Below are 20,807 nucleotides of genomic sequence, written 5' to 3' on the forward strand. Positions count from 1 at the left end.
GAAAACAGCACATACCTAGGGCTTGGATCAGTGAAGCTCTATGTTAAAGAAATACAGGATAATGAAGTATGACAGGTTCCTGATGAGAAGAATTCCAGGGTGTTGTAATTTACCCCGAGCTTTGCTATGAGCTGTTTAAAATTAGTATGCTGCATTTCAGTGCAATTTAGTGTGCTTTATAGTGTAGATAAAAACAAGACCTGGGGCACCTGGTTTTGAGTTTGAGTCCCACGTTGGGTATTCAGATAACTTAGAAATAAAAAATGTTTTAAAATGTTAGTGCGTAGGGTAGGGGTTTGGAGGGAAGTTCAAACCTACATTACCAATCACAACTAATTTTAGTGAGCTAGCATTGAAACTTAACCCAGAGGGAGCTACCTCTGTCCTTTATCTGATACCTAAAATGAGAGATACATATCCTTTGCTTTTGTTTATATTTTGAGCCATAGTTTTTTGTTTTTGGCTTTTTTTTTTTTTTTTTTTTTAATAAGCTTTATTCCCATTGTGGGGCTTGAACTCAACCCTGAGATCAAGAGTCATGCTCTACTGACTGAGCCAGCCAGGTTCCCACCTGGGCATTCTTTTTTTAAGTGATACTTTGAGGTAGTGAATTTGAAACTAAGCTGTGTAATTGGAACCACAGAGCAGGAGAGACTATAGAAAAAAAATCAATTGAAGAAATAGCTTTTTGAAAATGTTAACGGCAACAGTAAAATAGAGGTCATTTGTAAAGTTGTTGCTCATGTTCAAAATTATAACCACCTGTTTAAGATTTTGGTTAAAAGTCCTGGCATTAGGTATGGAAGTATGTAAGATAATCCGATCTTTTCAAAGTTGAAGGTGTGATTACCAGGCATACCTTGGCGGTACTTGGAGTTTCAGTTCCAGACCACCATAATACAGCAAATGTCACAATAAAGTGGTTTCCCCATATATATAAAAGTTACGTTCATCTATTAAGTGTGCAATACCATTAGGTTTTTTATTTTTCTTTAAAGATATTTATTTATTTGAGAGAGCACAAACGGGGTGCGGGGCAAGGGGAGAAGCAGGCTCTCCACTGAGCAGGGGGCCTGATGCAGGGCTTGCTTGATCCTGGGGCTCGATCCCGGGATCCCGGGATCATGACCTGAGCCGAAGGCAGACACCCAACCGACTTAGCTACCCAGGCGCCCCTACCACTAGGTCTTTTTTAAAAACAATGTACAGGGCGCCTGGGTGGCTCAGTTGGTTAAGCGACTGCCTTTGGCTCAGGTCATGATCCTGGAGTCCTTGGATCGATTCCCGCATCCAGCTCCCTGCTCGGCAGGGAGTCTGCTTCTCCCTCTGACCCTCCCGACCCTCCCCCCTCTCATGTGCTCTCTCTCTCAAATAAATAAATAAAATCTTTTAAAAAATAAAAACAATGTACATACCTTTAAAGAATAAAAAGTCTTTAAAGATAAATTTTAAAACTTAAAAAATTTTTTAAAGCTAAAAAATGCTAACCATTATCTGAGCTTTCAGAGTCATAATCACTGATGACAGATTGCCATAATAATTATAATAACGAGCTAGTGTGAAATATTTTGCGAATTACCAAAGTGTGATTTAGAGATACTGAGTGAGCAAGTGCTGTCAGGAAAACGATACTGACAGAGCTGCTTGATGCAGAGTTGCCACAAACCATCAATTTCTAAAAAAATGTAGCATCTGTGAAAGGCAATAAAGCAAAGCACAACAAGAAGAGTTATGCCTTTACGTTGTTAGTCCATGTACCTGGTACAGGTCGTTTGAATAGAAGTCACATAGCCATTTGCCTCAAAGTTAATCATTATTTCATGGCAGCCAAAATGCAGGCATAAAGAAGATTTTGACAAAATGGATGCTGGTTTTGCTATATATTGTGTTAACGTTTCCCTTGTTTTCCATGGCACTGAAATTCCTGGGTTGTTGTGTTTTTGGTTATTTTTTTTCTTCCTACCTCTCCGAACATTCCTTCTGTCCTGCTGCTTCTAGGTAGCACCCACGGTTCTGTCATCAGCATTTTCATGCTTTTGATGATCTCATCCATCTTCCAAGTTCTAGATATTCCCTTTGTTAAAATTATCTCCAAATCCTGCCTTTATCTAAACTCCAATCTTGCTTTTTTTTCTTTCTGCCTCCCGTCTCTCAGCCAACAACCCCCAGATTATTCCTCCTAACACATCTGTTTATGTCACTGCTACTCAAAATACCTTCAAGCAACTCCACATCACTGTGCTGAACAGTATATATTATTTCATCCTCACAACATTGCTAGGTGTTCAGTATTACACATGAGCAAACTAGGGTTTGAGCTTAAGTAACTTGTCCTTTCTATAATAAAAGATCATTTGAGTGATATAATCTCTTGAATTGGGTCAGATCATCAGAAAGCTACATACTTGGAGAGTTCTGTTAACTTCAAAGCCGAGCAATTAACCCTAACCCTAACCTCCCATTGATGTGTCCTGCAGCCAAGCCTCTTTCTGTAGAATTTTAATCCTTAAGACATGGTGTACAAATAATTTTTTTTTAATATTTTATTTATTTATTTGTCAGAGAGAGACCATGCACACAAACAGGGGAAGGGGCAGGCAGAGGCAGAGGGAGAAGCAGGCTCCCCTCTGAGCTGGGAGCCTGATGCGGGACTCAATCCCAGGACCCTGGGATCATGACCTGAGCCGAAGGCAGATGCTTAACGACTGAGCCACCCAGACGTCCCTGTACAAATAATTTTTAAGTAACCCAATTTTGGTCTACTCCAAAGGCCCACTTTCACCTCTTCATTCTAAGGAACTTACAAAGCTACATCTTTTTCAAAGGTCAATGGTTAAATAATTCTAGAAAAAGAGGGAATTCATCTTCTTTGCTCTGCATTTCAACCTTTACCTGAGCCAGAAGTCATATCTTAGGTACCAGATCCAGGATAAAGCTGTGTCTTATTTGGCCCAAACACTGTTAAAAACAACCAGTATTAAAGATTTCACAGAAAATCCCAGCTTATCTTTTTTTTTTTTTTTTAGGATTTTATTTATTTATTTGACAGAGAAACACAGCCAGAGAGGGAACACAAGCAGGGGCAGTGGGAGAGGGAGAAGCAGGCTTCCCGCGGAGCAGGGAGCCCGATGCGGGGCTCGATCCCAGAACTCTGGGATCATGACCTGAGCCGAAGGCAGATGCTTAACGACTGAGCCACCCAGGCGTCCCTCAACTTGACTTCTCTTGAAAAATTGGAAGATCTGATGACAGGGGGCATGTATTCTCATACGCTGAGAATTAGCTAAAGCTGGAAAAAAAAAAAAAAATTAGCTAAAGGTGAGATTAATGGCCATTCCTTCCAGAGGATAAATTTAAAACAAAATCTTTTCTGGAAAGTTTATCACAGCCTCTACCATTCCCTGTTTTGCCTACCAGGCTGGCCAGTGTGCATTTGATTTTATGACATCAGAGACCCCAGCCATTTTACCTATGGACTCTCCAAAATTCTTAATTCCGTGATCATATGTTTCTCTCATACACTAAGATACTTGATGTCCCCCACACTTAATATAAAGGACAGTCATAGGGACGTCTGGCTGACTCAGTGGAGCATGCGACTCTTGATCTCAGGGTTGTGAGTTTGAGCCCCATGCTGGGTATAGAGATTACTTGAAAAAATAAAATCTAAAGGACAGTCATAAACACTCAACGCACTTCCTTCATTGATTGTTTCAAGAGAAATGTCAGGAAGGAGGCCTGAAATTTAAGCAAACTACAGCCTTAAAGGAACCCTTTATTTTAAAGCAGAGACCGAAAATCTCATAGTAACATTGGAGCAGCCTGTCTGTCTTCCTGTCTGTTCTTTGGTTGGACTTAATGAAAGAGATAGAAGGCTATGGGAGTTGAAGAGAAACAAAGATGGCTCAAAGGGAAAAAAGATTTGGTAGGTAGATGGTAAAATTCTTAATTGTATGAGTTCTTAATTCTTTTTTCCTGAAATTTAGTGTACAACAAAAAAGACGAAAAGAAGAGGGCTTAGTATATGGTAAAGTGGGAAGGCAGCTATGACTAACTTACTAATTGAAACCAAATTTATGAGTCCAAGTTCCCAGTAAGATGAAGTAAGCACCCTCTGCCCTGTCTCTCCCTCTGAATATAAAATCTGGGTAAAATACATAGAACAGCAGTTTGAGGACTCTAAAACATAATTAGTGACAGGAAGACTGGAGAAGACAAGAACTGAAGTATCATCAAAGTCAACAATTCTCCGTATTTCCACCTTCCAGAGGTAAACTCACTGCTTAGCCATAGACATGAGTACAACCATAGATGTGTGTAGTAGGTAGTAGTAATTACAGCCCCAGATTTCTGGCCAGAGGATTGAAAAGGGGAGTCCTGAGTAACTGGAACACACTGGCCAGATTGGGGAGTTGGAGGAGCTAGGGTAAGTGGCTCCATAAAGTTATTTATGAATAAATACAATTTTTTTCTGGGGCTCAACCTCAACTTATTTTATGAGGCCAACATTACCATGATATCAAAACCAAATAAAAACAGCTCAAAGAAAACTCAGGCTGTCTGGCTTAGTTGGTAGAGTGTGCGACTCTTGATCACAGGGTCATGAGTTCAAGCCCCACATTGGGTATAGAACTTATTTTTTTTTAAAAGAAAGAAAAACAAAGCTCAGACCAATGTACCTGATGAAGTTAAGTGAAGTACCCTTGAGAGATTTATCAAATCATATCCAGTAATATATATAAAGAATAATGTAGGGACTCCTGGGTGGCTCAGTCGGTTAAGCACCTTGCTCTTGATCTCAGCTCAGGTCTTGATCTCAGGGTCGTGAGTTCAAGCCCCACGCTGGGCTCCATGCTGGGTGTGGAGCCTACTTAAAAAAAAAAAAGTAAGAATGATATACCACAGGGCACCTGGTTGGCTCAGTGGGTTTAGCATGTCTGTCTTCAGCTCAGGTCATGATCCCAGGGTCCTTGGATCCAGCCCCACATGGGGCTCCTTGCTCAGCAGGGAGCCTGCTTCTCCCTCTCTCTCTGCCCCTCCCCCTGCTCATGTGTGCACGGGTGCACACTCTCTCTCATCTCTCAAAAAAAAAAAATCTTAAAAAAAAAAGGGCATCTGGGTGGCTCAGTGGGTTAAGCATCTGCCTTCCACTCGGGTCATGATGGAGCCCCGCACCCAGCTCCCTGCTTAGTGGGAAGTCAGCTTCTCCCTCTGCCCCTCTCCCCCACTTGTGCTCTCTCTCTCTCTCAAATAAATAAATATTTTTTTAAAAAGAATAATATACCACAACCAAGGGGAGTTTATCTTGGGAATATCTCGTTCAATATATGAAAATCAATCAACATGAATTTTACTACAAAAATATAAAATTCCTGTATCCCGGAATAAAATTTAGAGACAAATAACTGGGCTGATTCCACTAAGAAAAGAAATGGGCACAGGCATAAAGATTTTTATTATGTTACCTAAATGGTCAGGAACTGAACAAATGGAACATCCACGTAGTGGATCATTACATAGAATGATGTAGCTAGGTATTTACTGGTATGCTGGGATGTTCACAAATCATCTATGTAAAACCAGTATCTGTGTAAGAGTCCACTTTTGCAGTACATACATCTACATATGTACACACACAAAGTTCTAACTCCAAACTATTAGCATTGCTTATCTCCATGTTATGAGATCCTCAATGACTTTTCCAACAGATGCAGATGACTTGACAATGAACATGGAAAACTTTGGTAATAAATTATAAGATAAATTTGTTTGAAAGTGTAAATGAGCAATGTATGTGAGTGGACAATTTTTTTTTAAGATTCTATTTACTTGTCACAGAGAGAGCGAGCGAGCACAAGCAGGGGGAGCAGCGGGCAGAGCAGGCAGAGGGAGAAGCAGGCTCCCCGCTGAGCAGGGAGCCTGATGGATGCGAGGCTCATCCCCAGACCCTGGGATCATGACCCGAGCAGGAGGCAGATGAGACGCTTAACCACTGGGCCACCCAGGCGCCCCCATAATAATTCCTTAAAAAGAAAAAAATGGTGTAAAAAGTCTTCCATAGCTCCACATACCTAAGGATAAATTGCAAAATCCTTAGCGTGGCATTCAGGGTCTAAACTGTAGCTCCAGCCTGTCCTTCCAGTCTCATCTCTCGCCACTGCCTGTGTTGGAACCAGCAGTGTGACCACAGGGCAAACCCCTGGCTCTGGCTTCTCCCCATAGTGCCCGTCCTGCTCCCTCTGAGGTCATCCTCACAGGCCGGTGTGGGAGGCTCCTTTTCCGACCACGACGGACAGAGCCTTTCCTTCGGGGATGCGGACGGTGTTGCCCTGGCACACGAGGAGACCAGGAGAAAAGTAAAGCAGAGAAACTTCTTTCTAAAAACGAATCCAGGGCCGCCTGGCTGGCTCAGGCGGTGGCGCCCGCGACTCTTGATCTTGATCTCAGGGTTGTGAGCTCAAGCCCCATGTTGGGTGTAGAGATTACTTAAAAAAGAAAAAAACGAAAACGAAAAGGGGAAAGAATGAATCAGTTGCTTCTCTAATGTTGCGTGGTTTCAGATTAAGTTCCTCTTAGTATTTTCTCTTCAGTTGATGTTGTCTCACCTGAAGGGGGAGAATGAACTGACTCCCCTCCCTCCTTCTGGGCCCACCCCCCCGCCCCCGTTTCAGCGGAGCGACAAAACGTCTTTTCAGATTTCTTGAACCTGCGTAAGATGTTTGCAAAGTCTGAGATTGCCTTGCTTGGTGCTTTACTTGGCTGCCCTCAGAATCCGTTCCAGAGACCAGGTGAATGAATGGTGAATAGACTCCAGTGTTCTGGGCGGGGCGGGCGGGGGTGGGGGATGGCTAACCATTAACAGAGCTCAAGCCGAAAAGTGACTCTGTAAAAATACTGAGATGTTTCTTGGCAGCTCAGCCATTTCTATTTCTTGCCTTTGGACAAAAGGGATTTTTAAGGAACAATTTTGATTACATTTTCACCTTGGGACAGATAACTTCTTCAGACATAAAAGAGCGGGCCTTTCGCGACCTCTGTGTTCTTTTACAACTACCTGAACAATAAGCCTTTCAGGTTTCCAGGGAGCGGGAAGGGGTCAGCCAAGCTCAAAACAGGCTTGACTGCACTTTCAACAAAGATCAAATATCCCAGCAGGGAGGCATGAGCAGCCTGTTTTTATTTGAGAAGGTTCTCCTGGCCCCTATGACAGCAACAACTTTCTTCTTCCCTTTAAGATGATTTGGCTCCAAACACCAGTGGCCCTCCTCTGTGGAGAAGAGGTGCCCTCCCACCCTTCTTCCAGATTTTCAAACCAGATGCAGCCCTGAACAAAACTGGGAAGGAAGAGAAGATTCAGGTGTCATCTTCCTTCAAATCAGAGCATAAACAGCCTGGATGTCAGGTCCCTCGATTTTTCCCAACCAGCTCTGGAGTACCAGAAATTCTAAGATCTAAACGTAAGGCTCTGATCTCAGTTAAAATTCCAGGAGGAATAATACCTTATTTCCATTTTGTGATACACAGCCTCCACAGAGTTGGACAACAAGCAAGAAGTCATGTCACTCTTAATAATCTGAGATATCAACGAGCTTCTCTCATTCCCCTTTCCTGAAGATCATCCCTGAATCAGATGCCAGATCTTGACTTCTATCATCCTGGAATGAGTCAAGAGAAATTTGAAATGGAGAGCCAAACAAAATAACAGGTTTTTCTGGCTACTGAGCTGGGGACAGAAAGCAGAGTGAGAAGCAGGAAGTGTCCCTGCACTTCCCCTGCCCCACAGTTACCCCCTCACTCAGGGAAACCGACAGAAGGGAAGGGCTGGCCTGAGTCTGGTACCCCCATAGGGGACTTTCGGGGTGACCCTGCCCACAATCCCTCCTCCACTGCCTCCAGGCACACAGGAGTTGAAATTGTGGTGTGGACTTTCCAGGTGCTAGACCCCTTGCAAAAGCCCCTTGACTCTTCTGTGTCTCCCAAGGGGTTTGCAAATGATCCAGAGTATTCGGTGGCCCCCAAGTGAGACCCAGAACGTAATTAGGAAAGACAGCCAAGGTGCTGCGGGGAGGCTGCCTCACAGAGGAAAGGGGCACACCCATTCACGGGTAGGGCACAAACCACCCCAGGGCGGAGGACTGAGCTGCCTCTCTAAGGAATCGCCACATCAGCCGGCGGCAACGGGGGGCAGGCCCGAGTGACTGCAGGCCCAAGTCTGCACCCTCGGAAGCGGGCACCTTCCCTGCCGGGGAACACACAGGACGCGCAATGGGCCTGAGTCAGGGAGATGGGCAACCCACCCTGTCCCATGCCAGACCCCGCTGGGGCTCTGTGCGTCCTTTAACGCAGCCCAGAGAGCGGGGGAAGACACACAGAAGGGAGCTCTGAAATGGACTGTGACTGACTTAGAAGACTTGAAGTGACAGAGGAAGCTTAGAAATAACCAGATTAAGTTGCCCGTGTTAGACCCCTCTGGCTTAGAATTCACGTTCAGGAAGAAGGCTGTGTTCCAGAAGTCCAGTCGCAGGGTGGCACGGATCAGCGCGATCTCAGGCAAGGCGTTTTACCTCTCTGGGCCCGGTGACGCCCCACCCCCACTCCTCAAACCGATTTCTCTCCGCGGGTGGCGGTAGCGCTACGGCCTCCGGGGGTGGCCCAGCCCCCGACGCAAGCACGGTTTCCACCGCGTGCCGTCTGCTTGTGCACCCGGTGAGCCCACGGGAGGCCAGAGAGGGAATGGGCCCCGCCGCCTCCTCCTCCTTCGTTTTCCTTGATCCCACGCCGGAGCTGAGGGACCACCCCCGCCTGCGCTGTGAATACAGGTTTCCCCAGCTGTCGGAAAGTAAAGTGTTCCTATGAAGCCTATTCTAAGCCGAAATGGCGTAAGCAAAGAAGCAATTACCATTTTGTTAAAAGCAAAAATTGTCTTCAGATTTCTTCTTTTTTTTCATCAGCAAAAACGGGTACTAATGGGGGTCTTTCTTAAAGCGGAGTGGTGTAACAGGAACTTTTGGAGAGTGGGGGAGACCGATGCCTTCCTTGCTCAGCACTTCCTAGATAGTCCCGTAGAGGGCACAGTTTCCTTGTCCCAGAGGCCTCCAGGGCTCTGGCAGGTTCTGAAGGCTTTCCATCAATCTGATACTCCCTTCAAAGCACCAAGGATAGCACTGTAGGAAATGCCAAGATGCGCAGGAGGGCCTCCTCTGACTGCGAGAAGCTCCCAGGATAGCTCTAGGAGAGAAGACAAAGGTGAGGAGGCCCTTTTGCAGTGATTCCAAGACATATTGCAGTTCATGGGCCAATGCAGCATACAGATACTGGATGCTTAGGGATTCAGAAGAGCTCTAGACTGGTTCCAACAGTGTCCAAGGAAGATGTCAAAGAGGTGGTGACATTGGGGTTAGACCTTGATGGGTGGATTTGGGAACTGATGCCAAGACAAGCAGAGACAGAAAACGACAATGTCTTGTAAAAGGCTCTTGCTTTTAAATTAAATGTATTTTAATTGTTCACTTTAAAATGGCAAATTTTATGTCATGGGACTTTCACCCCAATTAAAAAAACTATAGGAGATAATTCTGTGAGTTTGTGTGTAATTTTAAATTAATTTGTTGTTGAGCTAGGTAATAATTCTGATGGTTTAAAATCCAGAGGTATAAAAGAGAATACAGTGAGGGGCGACCGGGTGGCTCAGTTGGTTAAGGGCCATCTCTTGATTTCGGCTCAGGTCATGATCTCAGGGTCTTGGAATTGAGCCCCATATCGCGCTCCACGCTTACGTGGAGTGTGCTTGAGGATTCTCACTCTCCCTCTCCCTATGCTCCTCCCCCTGCTCATGCTTTCTCTCTAAAATAAATAAATAAATCTTTTTTAAAAAAGAGTATGCAGTGAAAACCCTTCTTTCAATCTTTCTTCCAAACACCAAATTCCCCCTCTGAAAGCAATTAATGTCATAGACCCCTTTATATCTATCCAAAGGTGTTCTATGCAAATATAAGGACCTAGATATATGCAGTCTTTTTTTTTTTTAGTTTTCTTCGTTTTTTTTAAGATTTTTATTTATTTGACACAAAGAGAGAGAGAGAGCACGCGCACAAGCAGGGGGAGCAGCAGGCAGAGGGGGAAGCAGGCTCCCCACTGAGCAGGGAGCCTGATGCAGAGCTTGATCCCAGGACCCTGGGATCATGACCTGAGCCGAAGGCAGCCACTTAACGACTGAGCCACCCAGGCGCCCTGGTATATGCAGTCTTTATTTCTACTTTTTTATACTAATGGTAGCCTACTCTGCCTACTGTTCTGCCCCTTGCTTTGATCACTGAATATCCTATGGTTCTCACACCTTATGTAACAACACTCTAAACACTGTATATTCATTAACTTATTTAATCCTCACAGCAATCCTATGAGGTAGATGCCTTTATAATCCTCATAACCCTCAGTTTAAATATTGTTTAAGTTTATTTAGTAATCTCTGCACCCAGTGTGGGGCTCAATTCATGACCCCGAGCTCAAGAGTCAGGCTCCTCCATGACCCTCATTATATCAGTGAAAAAATTGAGACCTAAGAATATAAATGCTTAATTAAAAGTCACACACCTATTAATTGTTGGAGCCAGGTGCTTGGAGCCCAATGCTGGGAGTGGGATCCCATGACCTTGAGATCAAGACTGAGTCTTATTGGAAGAGGCTGGGAGACAAATCAAAGGGAGCCATGAGTAAATCTTTATTTAATGAAAAAACCAATCAGGCCATTAACTTGCGTTGTGATGAGAATACAGATCATAGAGTAGGCTCATCAAGCCCCCCTACCACGTGATCATCTTAAGTTGCGTGTTTTGTGGGGGGAAAAAATTACCAGAACATCTTTGTTTACAATTTCTGAGTCTCCCCAGCAGGCCCTCATATTGTAGCGCCACAAGATTGAGAACGATCCAAATGCCTCTTAATCCAGATCTATTACTCACCATCCTCAGAGGAAGGTTGAAAGGGCCCTGGCTGCAGAAAGAGGCTAAGGAATTTTCTATTTTCAGAAAAAGAAGAGGGTAAATCTTTGGATCCAGACCATTTGCTAAAATTGAAGTGGGCAAGTGGCCATTAAAGAACATGTGCATCTTAGTCCTTGAAAATTATATATATGTAATACAACAGAATACATAAGGTATATATTTGAACTCGTTTCCCCCACCTAATAATCAATTGCTGCCTAGGCTGCTTTTCATCTGATAACATTTCACTCACTTAGGTGCAAATATTGATTGAATTCCTACTATGCGCCCACACCAGATAAAGATGAATAACACCCACAGATAGGCTGCTTCAAGTGACTCCAAAGAGGAGTAATGCGAATGCGGCTAGGCTTAACTCTCCACCAGAGGAAAACATTTTCCCCTATTTTGGAGTATGCTGTAGGTTTCACTTGTCTGGGGGAAGCTCTGCCTTTGGTCTGGCCCTTGTTTCTATGTGAGCTAAGATTTGTTCCTATTTATAATTCTCCAAGAAAGCTTAGGGCAGCATTAGGAGAAAAGGGTGACTTTAAACTACTGTGTGTAAATTAAAATATTTCAAGGTCTAAGGACTTCCATCTGTGTTTATTAATAGATGGAGAATTATTTGACCTCAGCATGACAGGAATTTTTCAATCAGTTGGGAGAGGCTCTCCCAAGGAGATCTGACCCACACCCTAAAGATTAAGTAAAAATATGCTGATAGCTGGAAAACCTTAAGAGCAAGATGGAAACAGATGTTAGTTTATTCTCTGTCCTCATTCCCTTACTGCTTCTTAAAGTATTATTTTTTTTATGAGGCACCTGGCTGGCTCAGTCAGTGGAGGACGTGACTCTTGATTTCAGGGTTGTGAGTTCGAACCCCACACTGGGCATAGATCCTACTTAAAAAAAAAAAAAAAGTGTGGGTTTTCATTATTGAGTCTAAACTGCTCCTGGAAGCAGCCAGCCTTTCACTCTCTAAAATCTTTCCTTGCTTGCTGGCTATAGTTTCCTGAGGGTGTATGAATGCAGTGGTTGTGTCAAGTGTCCAGAATTATCACACTGCAAACCAATTTGACCATAAATGGATATTGAAGAGTAGGATAAAGTAATTATCATAATGCAGGATGGCTTGAAGACAGGGAAATTTGGTGCAGTCGAGTAAAAATAAAAGCTGTTATTTCTAGTCCCAGGATTGGACTAGAAATTAAAAACAAAAACAAACAAGCAAAAACCAAAAATTCTTTGTTAAACAAAGTTCCACAGCTGGTTATTGGGAGAAGTCACTTTGCTTCTCTTTCTGCAGTGCGGGGGCGGGGGGGGGGGGGGGTTAAATTATGTCCTGCTTGGTAGGCTTGTACCAAGACAGCTGTTACCTATTTAGTTCTTGTTGCTTACTGGGCATCACCTGGATCATCTTTAGGCTTCAGAATAATCCCCAACCACCGGGAGATAATTATCACTGCCGTTGCCATCATCCTACATAGAAACAGAGGAGGCACTGAGAGACGAAGTACCTTGCTCAAAGACACAGATAATAAAGGGCATAGGCAGGGCCAGCTACATAATTTGCAGAGATCAGTGCAAAATGGAAATGTGGGGTCCTGGCCAGGGGCAGGGAAGTCAACTACCATTCCCACAGTGTCTGTGCGATCCCCAAGGGGTTAGAACTGCTCTGCCTGGCCACATTTGGTATCTGCACGGGGATGGGCAAGAGGTTCCCACCAGTAGCCATGTTCCTTCCAGTCTCGAGCAAGGATGGTTGTTTACCTCACCCAGAGACACAGGAAGGGGTGGGGTGGGGGCTGTGTCTGACCCCAATCATCTCCCAGTGTCCAGGCACCCATGGGGGTGAGAGGTGGATGGAGATGGTGGAATGCAGGATTCCCTTCTCACTCCTTCCTAGCAATGAGCTTGCTGCCCCAGCAGCAGTCATGGTATTGGCTGGAGGGGGGGGGGGCAAGGTGCTAGGGGAGTGAGCACCAGGGAAGAAGTGGGGAGAGGATGTGAGGCGGGACTGTGTAGGCAATAAGGCTCCAAGACCCCTGGGCTTGTTCCATCGGCCCATCAAACTTCACTTAAAAAACATAAATTCAAGATAAAATGATTAAGAATTTCAAGGTTGCAACTGCTGAGCATTAAACCCCAAACACTTCTAAGTGCCAGCCCTGCATGACTGCACTAGTTGCATGTCCAAGAAGCCAACCCTGGCCATAAGTACCCAAGCTAACATACCTTGGTGGAAGACCATGGAAATCCCAAAGTTCTTTGAAAAGTAAGAAAGTAAAAATTTGGAGCGCCTGGGTGGCTCAGTTGGTTAGGCGACTGCCTTCGGCTCAGGTCATGATCCTGGAGTCCCGGGATCGAGTCCCGCATCGGGCTCCCTGCTCGGCAGGGAGTCTGCTTCTCCCTCTGACCCTCCCCCCTCTCCTGCTCTCTCTCATTCTCTCTCTCAAATAAATAAATAAAATCTTAAAAAAAAAAAAAGAAAGTAAAAATTTGCCCTGTCACTTCACTTTGAAAGTAAAAACTGCTGTAAAAGAAACTGATATTTTAGTCTGAACAAATAACTTCATTCCTCAACACCTCCCTGAAGAGTGTCTTTCTTTATGAAGCCTGACTTGGCCTTCTCAAACAGAATTGATGGCTTTCAATTATGCTCTCTCCTAATTTGCATAATCACAATGTTAAGAATTGGGGCTTTGGAATCAGACAAACGTGGCTTGGAATCCTAGCTCTGTCAGTGAATAGTTGTGAGACCCGGGCAAATTACTTGCATCTATTATCTCACCTGAAAACCAGGATAATGCTACTTAACTGTGGCTCCAGGGCCGCCATTACTGATAGGCTTCCATCTAACTGGAAATGCGGCTACAGGACTTGTCCTGAAACTAAGTTTGCAAAAGTAAGCACATTGGTTTCCACTTAGATTTTATGTTTATTTGGCTTTGGGGAAGGATGCTCATGGAGATGAAGAGGGTAAAGAGCATTAGTCACAGTGCCTGACACCAAAAAAATCAACTGCAAATATTTATTCGTTTTTTTACACTAGACTCACTTTCTCGAGAGCGGGGTCGTGTCTTATTCACTTGTGTCTAACACAATGCCTGGCACCAAATGTGAAATTAAAATGAATTTCCTTTGCAATTTTCACTAAAAATGAGGATTTTATCGGTAACTTAGGAAAGTGGATAAGTCTCTTAAGGGCTTTTACTATTCTGATATAACACAAAGAAACAAAAAAACAGTGGAAAAATGAGGTCGACAGGCCTTTTATGGTCAAACATTCAAACCTATTCCTAAGTGCCTGTTAACAATGATTTGTCTCATCTTTGCCTGCATTTAAAATTAATAAACCTGGACGTCAATCTGGAACTCATTCGGAGGATTTCGATACAACCACACTTTTGAAAGTTTTAAACCAAAACAGCAAGGGGAAGAGATCGACCGCAATGAACCACTGCTCACAACTTTGGGACCGTAGGATCGTTGGACCACAGCGACATTCTTGCTATCCAATCGCCGGGGCGTCCGGAAAGAACGCTCTTTGGATTGGTCAGAGGAAATATCTCTCCAGGTTCATTCAAGAAGTAGCTTGGCGTGGGGCTAGGCCGGCAGCGCCATCTGCCCAATCAGAGGAAGGATGAGGCGGGCTTTGCCGGAGTGGAGCCTATCTCCGGAGGCGAATCTCGCCCGTCGGACCCGCCCGCCGCGAGCGGAGGGGGCGTGGTCTCGGCCGCGGGCTCCCGACTCCCAGGGCCGGCGCGCGGAGTGGGCGGGGCGAGCGGTGTCAGCGGCGGAGCCGGATGCGGGCGTCGCCGCGGCCGGGGCGGCCCGGGGGATGGGCGGAGCCCCAGCCGGCAGTGCTGGTGGCCGCCGCCGCTGCCGATCCCGAGCGGACGCCTCTGGTCCCGCGCGTCGCTGCTTCCTAGGGTGGCGGTATGCTGGGGAAAGGGGTAGTCGGCGGTGGCGGCGGCACCAAGGTGCCCAAGCCCTCCTTCGTGTCGTACGTGCGCCCTGAGGTGAGGGGGCGCCGTGCGGGCGGGGCGTCGGGCTGGAGCTGCCGGGGCGAGGGGCGCCGGGAGCCCCCTCCCCGCTGCTGGGAGGGCCGCGGGCGCTTCCGGTGCGTGTGCGGGAGGGGAGCCGGGCAGGGTGAGGCCCTCGGGGGCGCGCTGGGATCTCGCGCGGGCTGAGGTGGGGACCTCCGGCGCGGGCAGGCAGGTGCCGGAGCGCCGGGCCCGGTCGCCGGCGACTAGGTGAAGGGGCCCGAGCCGCCCCTGCCTACCTTGGCGTGGAGCTGGGGTCCTGGGCACCGCGGGAGGGGAAGGGCTGCGCGCTCCGGACCCCCGTGGGGACCTGCCCAGAGCCCGCCGCCTGGGTGGGTCTGCCCTGCCCCTGGAATTTCTCAGTTGAGTCTTCTGAGCTCGCCTGCTGTTTGATGCCGGGGCGGGATACCGTGCACCGCCTCCCGCCTCCCATCAGCAAGCAGTGCAGCTCTCTCCCTTGAGAGTTCTCCTGTCATTTCTTCCCCTTTTCATTTCACCCCCTCTTGCCTTCCCCTGGAGTTTTACTGTTAAGTTCATTCATTCATAAAATATTCATTAAAACAGCTCCTTCACTGTTCTGAACTCTTGGGATATATACATCGTGAACAAAACAAAGATCCCTGCTCTCCTGGCGCGTATTTGAGGGAGAATGGAGTGAACAATAAGTAAAATAAATATAAGTAAATTACATGGTTATATTAGAAGGTGATAAGTATCTGGGGAAAAGGAAAGGCACCATTTTCCTCCTTGCCACAGTGGCATTTGAGCAGATTTGAAGGGTGTTTGGGGTCTGAGGGAAGAGTAGTGCTGGTAGAGGGAAGTCTGGAGTGTTGGAGGCGCATCAAGAAAGTCAGCCCTGGGGCGCCTGGGTGGCTCAGTTGGTTAAGCGACTGCCTTCGGCTCAGGTCATGATCCTGGAGTCCCGGGATCGAGTCCCGCATCGGGCTCCCTGCTCAGCGGGGAGTCTGCTTCTCCCTCTGACCCTCCTCCCTCTCATCTTTTTTTAAATTTTTTTTTAAAGATTTTATTTATTTATTTGAGAGAGAATGAGAGAGAGCACATGAGAGGGGGGAGGGTCAGAGGCAGAAGCAGGCTCCCCGCTGAGCAGGGAGCCCGATGTGGGACTCGATCCCGGGACTCCAGGATCATGACCTGAGCCGAAGGCAGTCGCTTAACCAACTGAGCCACCCAGGCGCCCAAAAATAAAATCTTAAAAAAAAAAAAAGTCAGCCCTGAAGAAGCCTAGTAGTTGAGGGGTAGAGTCACAGGAAACCAGGTTAGAGAGGTCATAGCTTGTAGGCCATCCTGAGGACTTCTTGAGCAATAATTCCCAACCCAGGTACCTAATGAAATGCATTCTTATTTTGGATTCCTGAAGGTTTTTCCTGCTCCTCTTCCCAGTACTTTAAGCAGCAATGTGCAGGAGCACTAACTATCAAACTCATTGTCTTCAGCTGTCTTCCCACCCCCGTAAAGCAAAGGCAGGTGAGCTGTGGATGAGAGGTCTTTATCAGGGACTGCTTCTATAACACCACCTGAGGCCAGAAGCCTTTATACACACATCTTCTAATTTGTGTTTTCTCTAGTTGAGAATACTTTTGAAATAGGTTTTATTTTTAGTCCTAATTTGAAAATAAAAACCACTTCCTCCTTAGATCCTTGATAAGGAGTCAGGGGTCATCTTGCATTTTCAACAGGCTTCCCTTGTATCTTGGGTAAGTAATGTTGGTTTCTCTTTGTGTCTTTTTGATTGAGCCCTTGCTGAAACACAACTGATCTTTAACCTTTCCTCTTCAGTGAGATTAAACTACAAATGGAAAGTCTTCTGAAATGTGGCCACAGTTCAAGAATGTTCAAATTTTTCATCCACCAAGTGCACATGTTGTAATTAGACATGTTTTCCCTCTTTGCCCACAGTGCCTGATATATTTCCTTTGGGGGATAATTAGGGAAGGGGAGTGGTTCAGTCCCAAAATGATCACATTTTTGGGATCCTTATAGTTGGCAGTTTTGTTTTCTTGCAGTGAAATAGTGCTGTGTAGACACTATGTTTCTTTGTTGTAATCTGTCTCTAAAAATATTTTGAACGGAGGGAAGGGCTCTGACCTAAATTGCTTACAGTTTTTAAAAGATAAAGGTATGAGCGGGTGAGAAAGCAATTTGTTTTTATTTTTTATTTTTTAAAGATTTTATTTATTTATTTGAGAGAGAGAATGAGACAGAGAGAGAGCACGAGATGGGGGAGGGTCAGAGGGAGAAGCAGGCTCCCCGCCGAGCAGGGAGCCCGATGTGGGACTCGATCCCGGGACTCCAAGATCATGACCTGAGCCGAAGGCAGTCGCTTAATCAACTGAGCCACCCAGGCGCCCCAAGAAGCAATTTGTTTTTAAATGTATAGCTTTTGCTAGATATCATATTATTGGAAATTGACGTGAGCAGCTTTGCGGAGTAGCTTATATACCTCTGAGAATACTGTGTCTGGTAACCTCTTGGCTCACTCAGGAGGAGTCCCTCAGAACACTTTTCTGGACTGCCATTAGGTTTCTACTCCTTTCCTTCATATTGCTTTCATCTTTACCGCATTTGGTGTATGTCTTCCTCTCATTTCTCTTTATGTGCTTTGCTTTTGTTAGCTGGGAAATCGCAGGTTTCTCAGGCACCTTTCTGCTGGTAGGTCACTCACTGAGCTGCCAGAACAATCCTCACGCCTTATGATGTGGTGATACCTGTGCCTGGTGATAACTTGTTGGCTGATCAGATCTTGGAAGGCTCAACAGTGGCTTTCTTCAGTATGCCAGAGTCTGTCAAGAGTCAGCACTTTGTGTTAAAAACAGTAGCGCTTTACTCTGGATAAAGTAGTTGAAGATGATGCTTTTAAATATGATGGCTTATTTTTTTCTTGTGATTAGAAAGTATTGACATCTGTCATTGATTCTAAGTCAGTGAATGTGAACCTTAAAATCCTGAACTGTAGTTTAGGACCTTTGGTCATGTTTTGTGAACTCTGCCCGGAGGGTTACAAATCAGTAGAGCTTGTAAGGGGGAAGCCAGTGGCTCTGGAAATTGAGGTGAATGGGAGGGAGAGAGCTGGGTCATTCTTGGTGGTACCGGATGGCTGGTACCTAGAAACATCTCAGCGTCACCACCCCAGGTTAGTCCCAGACAAACAATGGAAAGGACCTTGTGCCTCTGTGCAAGGGAACCGCTGGGTGCCTAGCTCCCCTTCAGGGAGGCATTTGGTTATAGTTTGGAAGCCAGATCCATTTTTCTTGCTAAATAAAACACCTGATTATTATTTCAGAAGCTGTAAGTGTTCATTATAGAAAAATGAGAAAATATAGATTTGCAAAGAATTTTTTATTTTATTTTTTAAAAGATTTTATATTTATTTGATAGATAAAGAGCACAAGTAGGCAGAGAGGCAGGCAGAGGGAGAGGGAGAAGCAGGCTCCCCGCCGAGCAGGGAGCCCGACACTGGGCTTGATCCCAAAACCCTGGGATCATGACCTGAGCCGAAGGCAACCACTTAACCGATTGAGCCACCCAGGTGCCCCGCAAAGAATTTTTTAAAGAAAAATTATAAGCAACTCAGAGTATACCTTGTCAGATATGTGTGTAGGTGTATGCATATGTTTTTTCTAAAATGGGTTTAATATTGCTGATATTATTTGTAATCTACCTTTTCACCAGAAATCTATATTGTAAATGTCTTTCCATGTCTGTTGTTAACCTATAATGTCATTTTAAATTAGACCCTTTTTCCACAACAGAAACACTGTGATGGGGAGATGTTGGGTAGCATAAAAAACCAAAGAAAGTGTGATTTTTTTTTTTAAGGATTTTATTTATTTTCAGAGAGCGAGCACGCACGTGAGACAGAGGGTGGAGGGATGGGCAGAGGGAGAGAGAATCTCAAGCAGACTGCACACCCCAGTGTGGAGCCCGACCCAGGGCTTGATCTCATGACCCTGAGGTCATGACCCGACCTGAAATCAAGAGTCAGGCGCTTAACCGGCTGAGCCACCCAGGTGCTCCGTGATTTTTTTTTTTTTTTAAGTTTATTTATAATCTTTACACCCAACATGGGGCTTGAGCTCGAGATCAAGAGTCGCATGCTCTACCAACTGAGCCAGCCAGGCACCCTTATTTGTAGATTTTTAGATTTGGGAGAGAATTTAAAGATAATCTGCTCCACCACTATACTCTTCCTCTGTAATACAGATATGGAAACGAGGCCCTGCAAGGTTAAATGTCCTGCCCAGCGCCACAGAAGTTTTGCAGTCCAGAGATAAGAACTGTCTCCTGGAGATAGCAGTGCCTGTGACTAAGCTAGGCCCACGGGAGCTTAGGAAAGGTTTTTATGTAGATGTGGGAAGAAAAAGCAAGAAAAGAAACGAAGATTGAGGAAGGATAAAAAAAAATCCAGATTTAAAGAGCCAATTTTTTCTTTTCATTTATCCCTCAGGGGAAAGAATGCATTTGATTGCCTAATCTTGATTTAAGACTGTATCTTTTCATGGAGAGAAGTGAACTGATCTATGATCTGGTTTTTCCAAGAGAGAAAAGCTGGGGTATATATCAAAATAATACAGTGAATAATTACTAATATTTATTAGGCACTTCTGTGTCCCAGGAACTGTACTTATTTCATCCTTTCAACTATCGTATGCAGTGAATACTATTACTTCCTTTTGAGTGTTTAGATGTGGAGAGACCCAGTGAAGTTAGTACCTTGCTCAGGGTCACAGCCAACAAGAGGTGGTGCCAGGATTTAAACTTGGGCAGTCTCATTCCGGGGCTGTTCTTCCATCCTTACATTTATGAATGCAGGTAATATTATTAGTGAAACATGCATGTAGTCATGACTGGTGTTCACACACTAAAGTGTTTTCTCATTCATGGTCTCTAGTAGCAGTTTCCTTCTTGGCTTTTGTTACTTTCTCCACCAGGTGACTGTGAGCGGATACAGGGCCCCTTGGAGATACAGGGAATTCATTCAGCAGATACTTACTTAGCACCTGCTAGTACCAGGCACTATTCTAGATGTTGGGGCTACAAAGCAGATGAAATGATTGAGGTGATTTTTTGGTGGAACACTGCTGTGGATTACTAACTTTGATGACTTAGATGGATCCATGACTAGAAGACATTGGCTTATCCTAAAACAGATATCCTTGCTCAGTCCTAGCAATAAAAAATACCTTTAAAGGCAAACTCTAGATCCATCACTTTTCTTTTTTAAAGTCTCTTTTTTCCATTCCAAACTAATTTTTTGATGGCAGAATTTTCTCTTGGAGCTTAGAGGTCATTGACAGTGATGAAAAGACATCAAAAGTTCTTCCTAAAATGATCACTTTCTTAGCTGTGGCTTTAGCCTGATGATCTCTCCAAAGCTTCCGCTTTTTCTCTCCTGCATGTGCTTCCTGCGGCATCTCCCTGGATCCTCTCCAATACCACTCAGCTTCTGCAGATGGAGCATCAGAAGATGTCATGAGGCAATATCGAGACACTTCCTGCAGCCTGATCAAACAGCTGCCATACAAACACCCTCTGTCTTAGAACCCAATGCTCTTTTGCACCCTACTTCCCTCTCTGATGTTAAAACCAGGGCTGCCATCAAAATCTTAGGCTGAGGACAATCCATACTTAGAAATTTAAAGTTCTAGATTTTTCTCTGAACATCTTCAACAGGATGTTTGATGTTCTTGGAATACTTCCACACTGTGTAATAGTGTTCTTTAGTGAGAATTGGATTTTCAGAGGCTAAAGCTTTAAAAAA

The 20,807-nt window shown here is 45.1% G+C and overlaps 1 protein-coding gene across 3 annotated transcripts in view; it reads left to right on the forward strand.

Moving 5' to 3' along the window:
* Window positions 1–14,916: 14,916 nt before the first annotated feature.
* The window catches only part of MTMR12 (myotubularin related protein 12), a 68,342-nt gene continuing 62,451 nt past the window's right edge, over window positions 14,917–20,807 (forward strand). For all 3 annotated transcript variants that reach the window (XM_044916978.1, XM_044916979.1, XM_044916980.1), the window contains exon 1: window positions 14,917–15,004. In XM_044916978.1, the coding sequence (XP_044772913.1) occupies window positions 14,924–15,004 (81 nt within the window). In that variant the 5' untranslated portion in view covers window positions 14,917–14,923. The remainder of the gene's footprint in view (window positions 15,005–20,807) is intronic.

This window comes from Neomonachus schauinslandi, chromosome 7, assembly GCF_002201575.2.
Source record: "Neomonachus schauinslandi chromosome 7, ASM220157v2, whole genome shotgun sequence".
Taxonomy (NCBI): domain Eukaryota; kingdom Metazoa; phylum Chordata; class Mammalia; order Carnivora; family Phocidae; genus Neomonachus; species Neomonachus schauinslandi.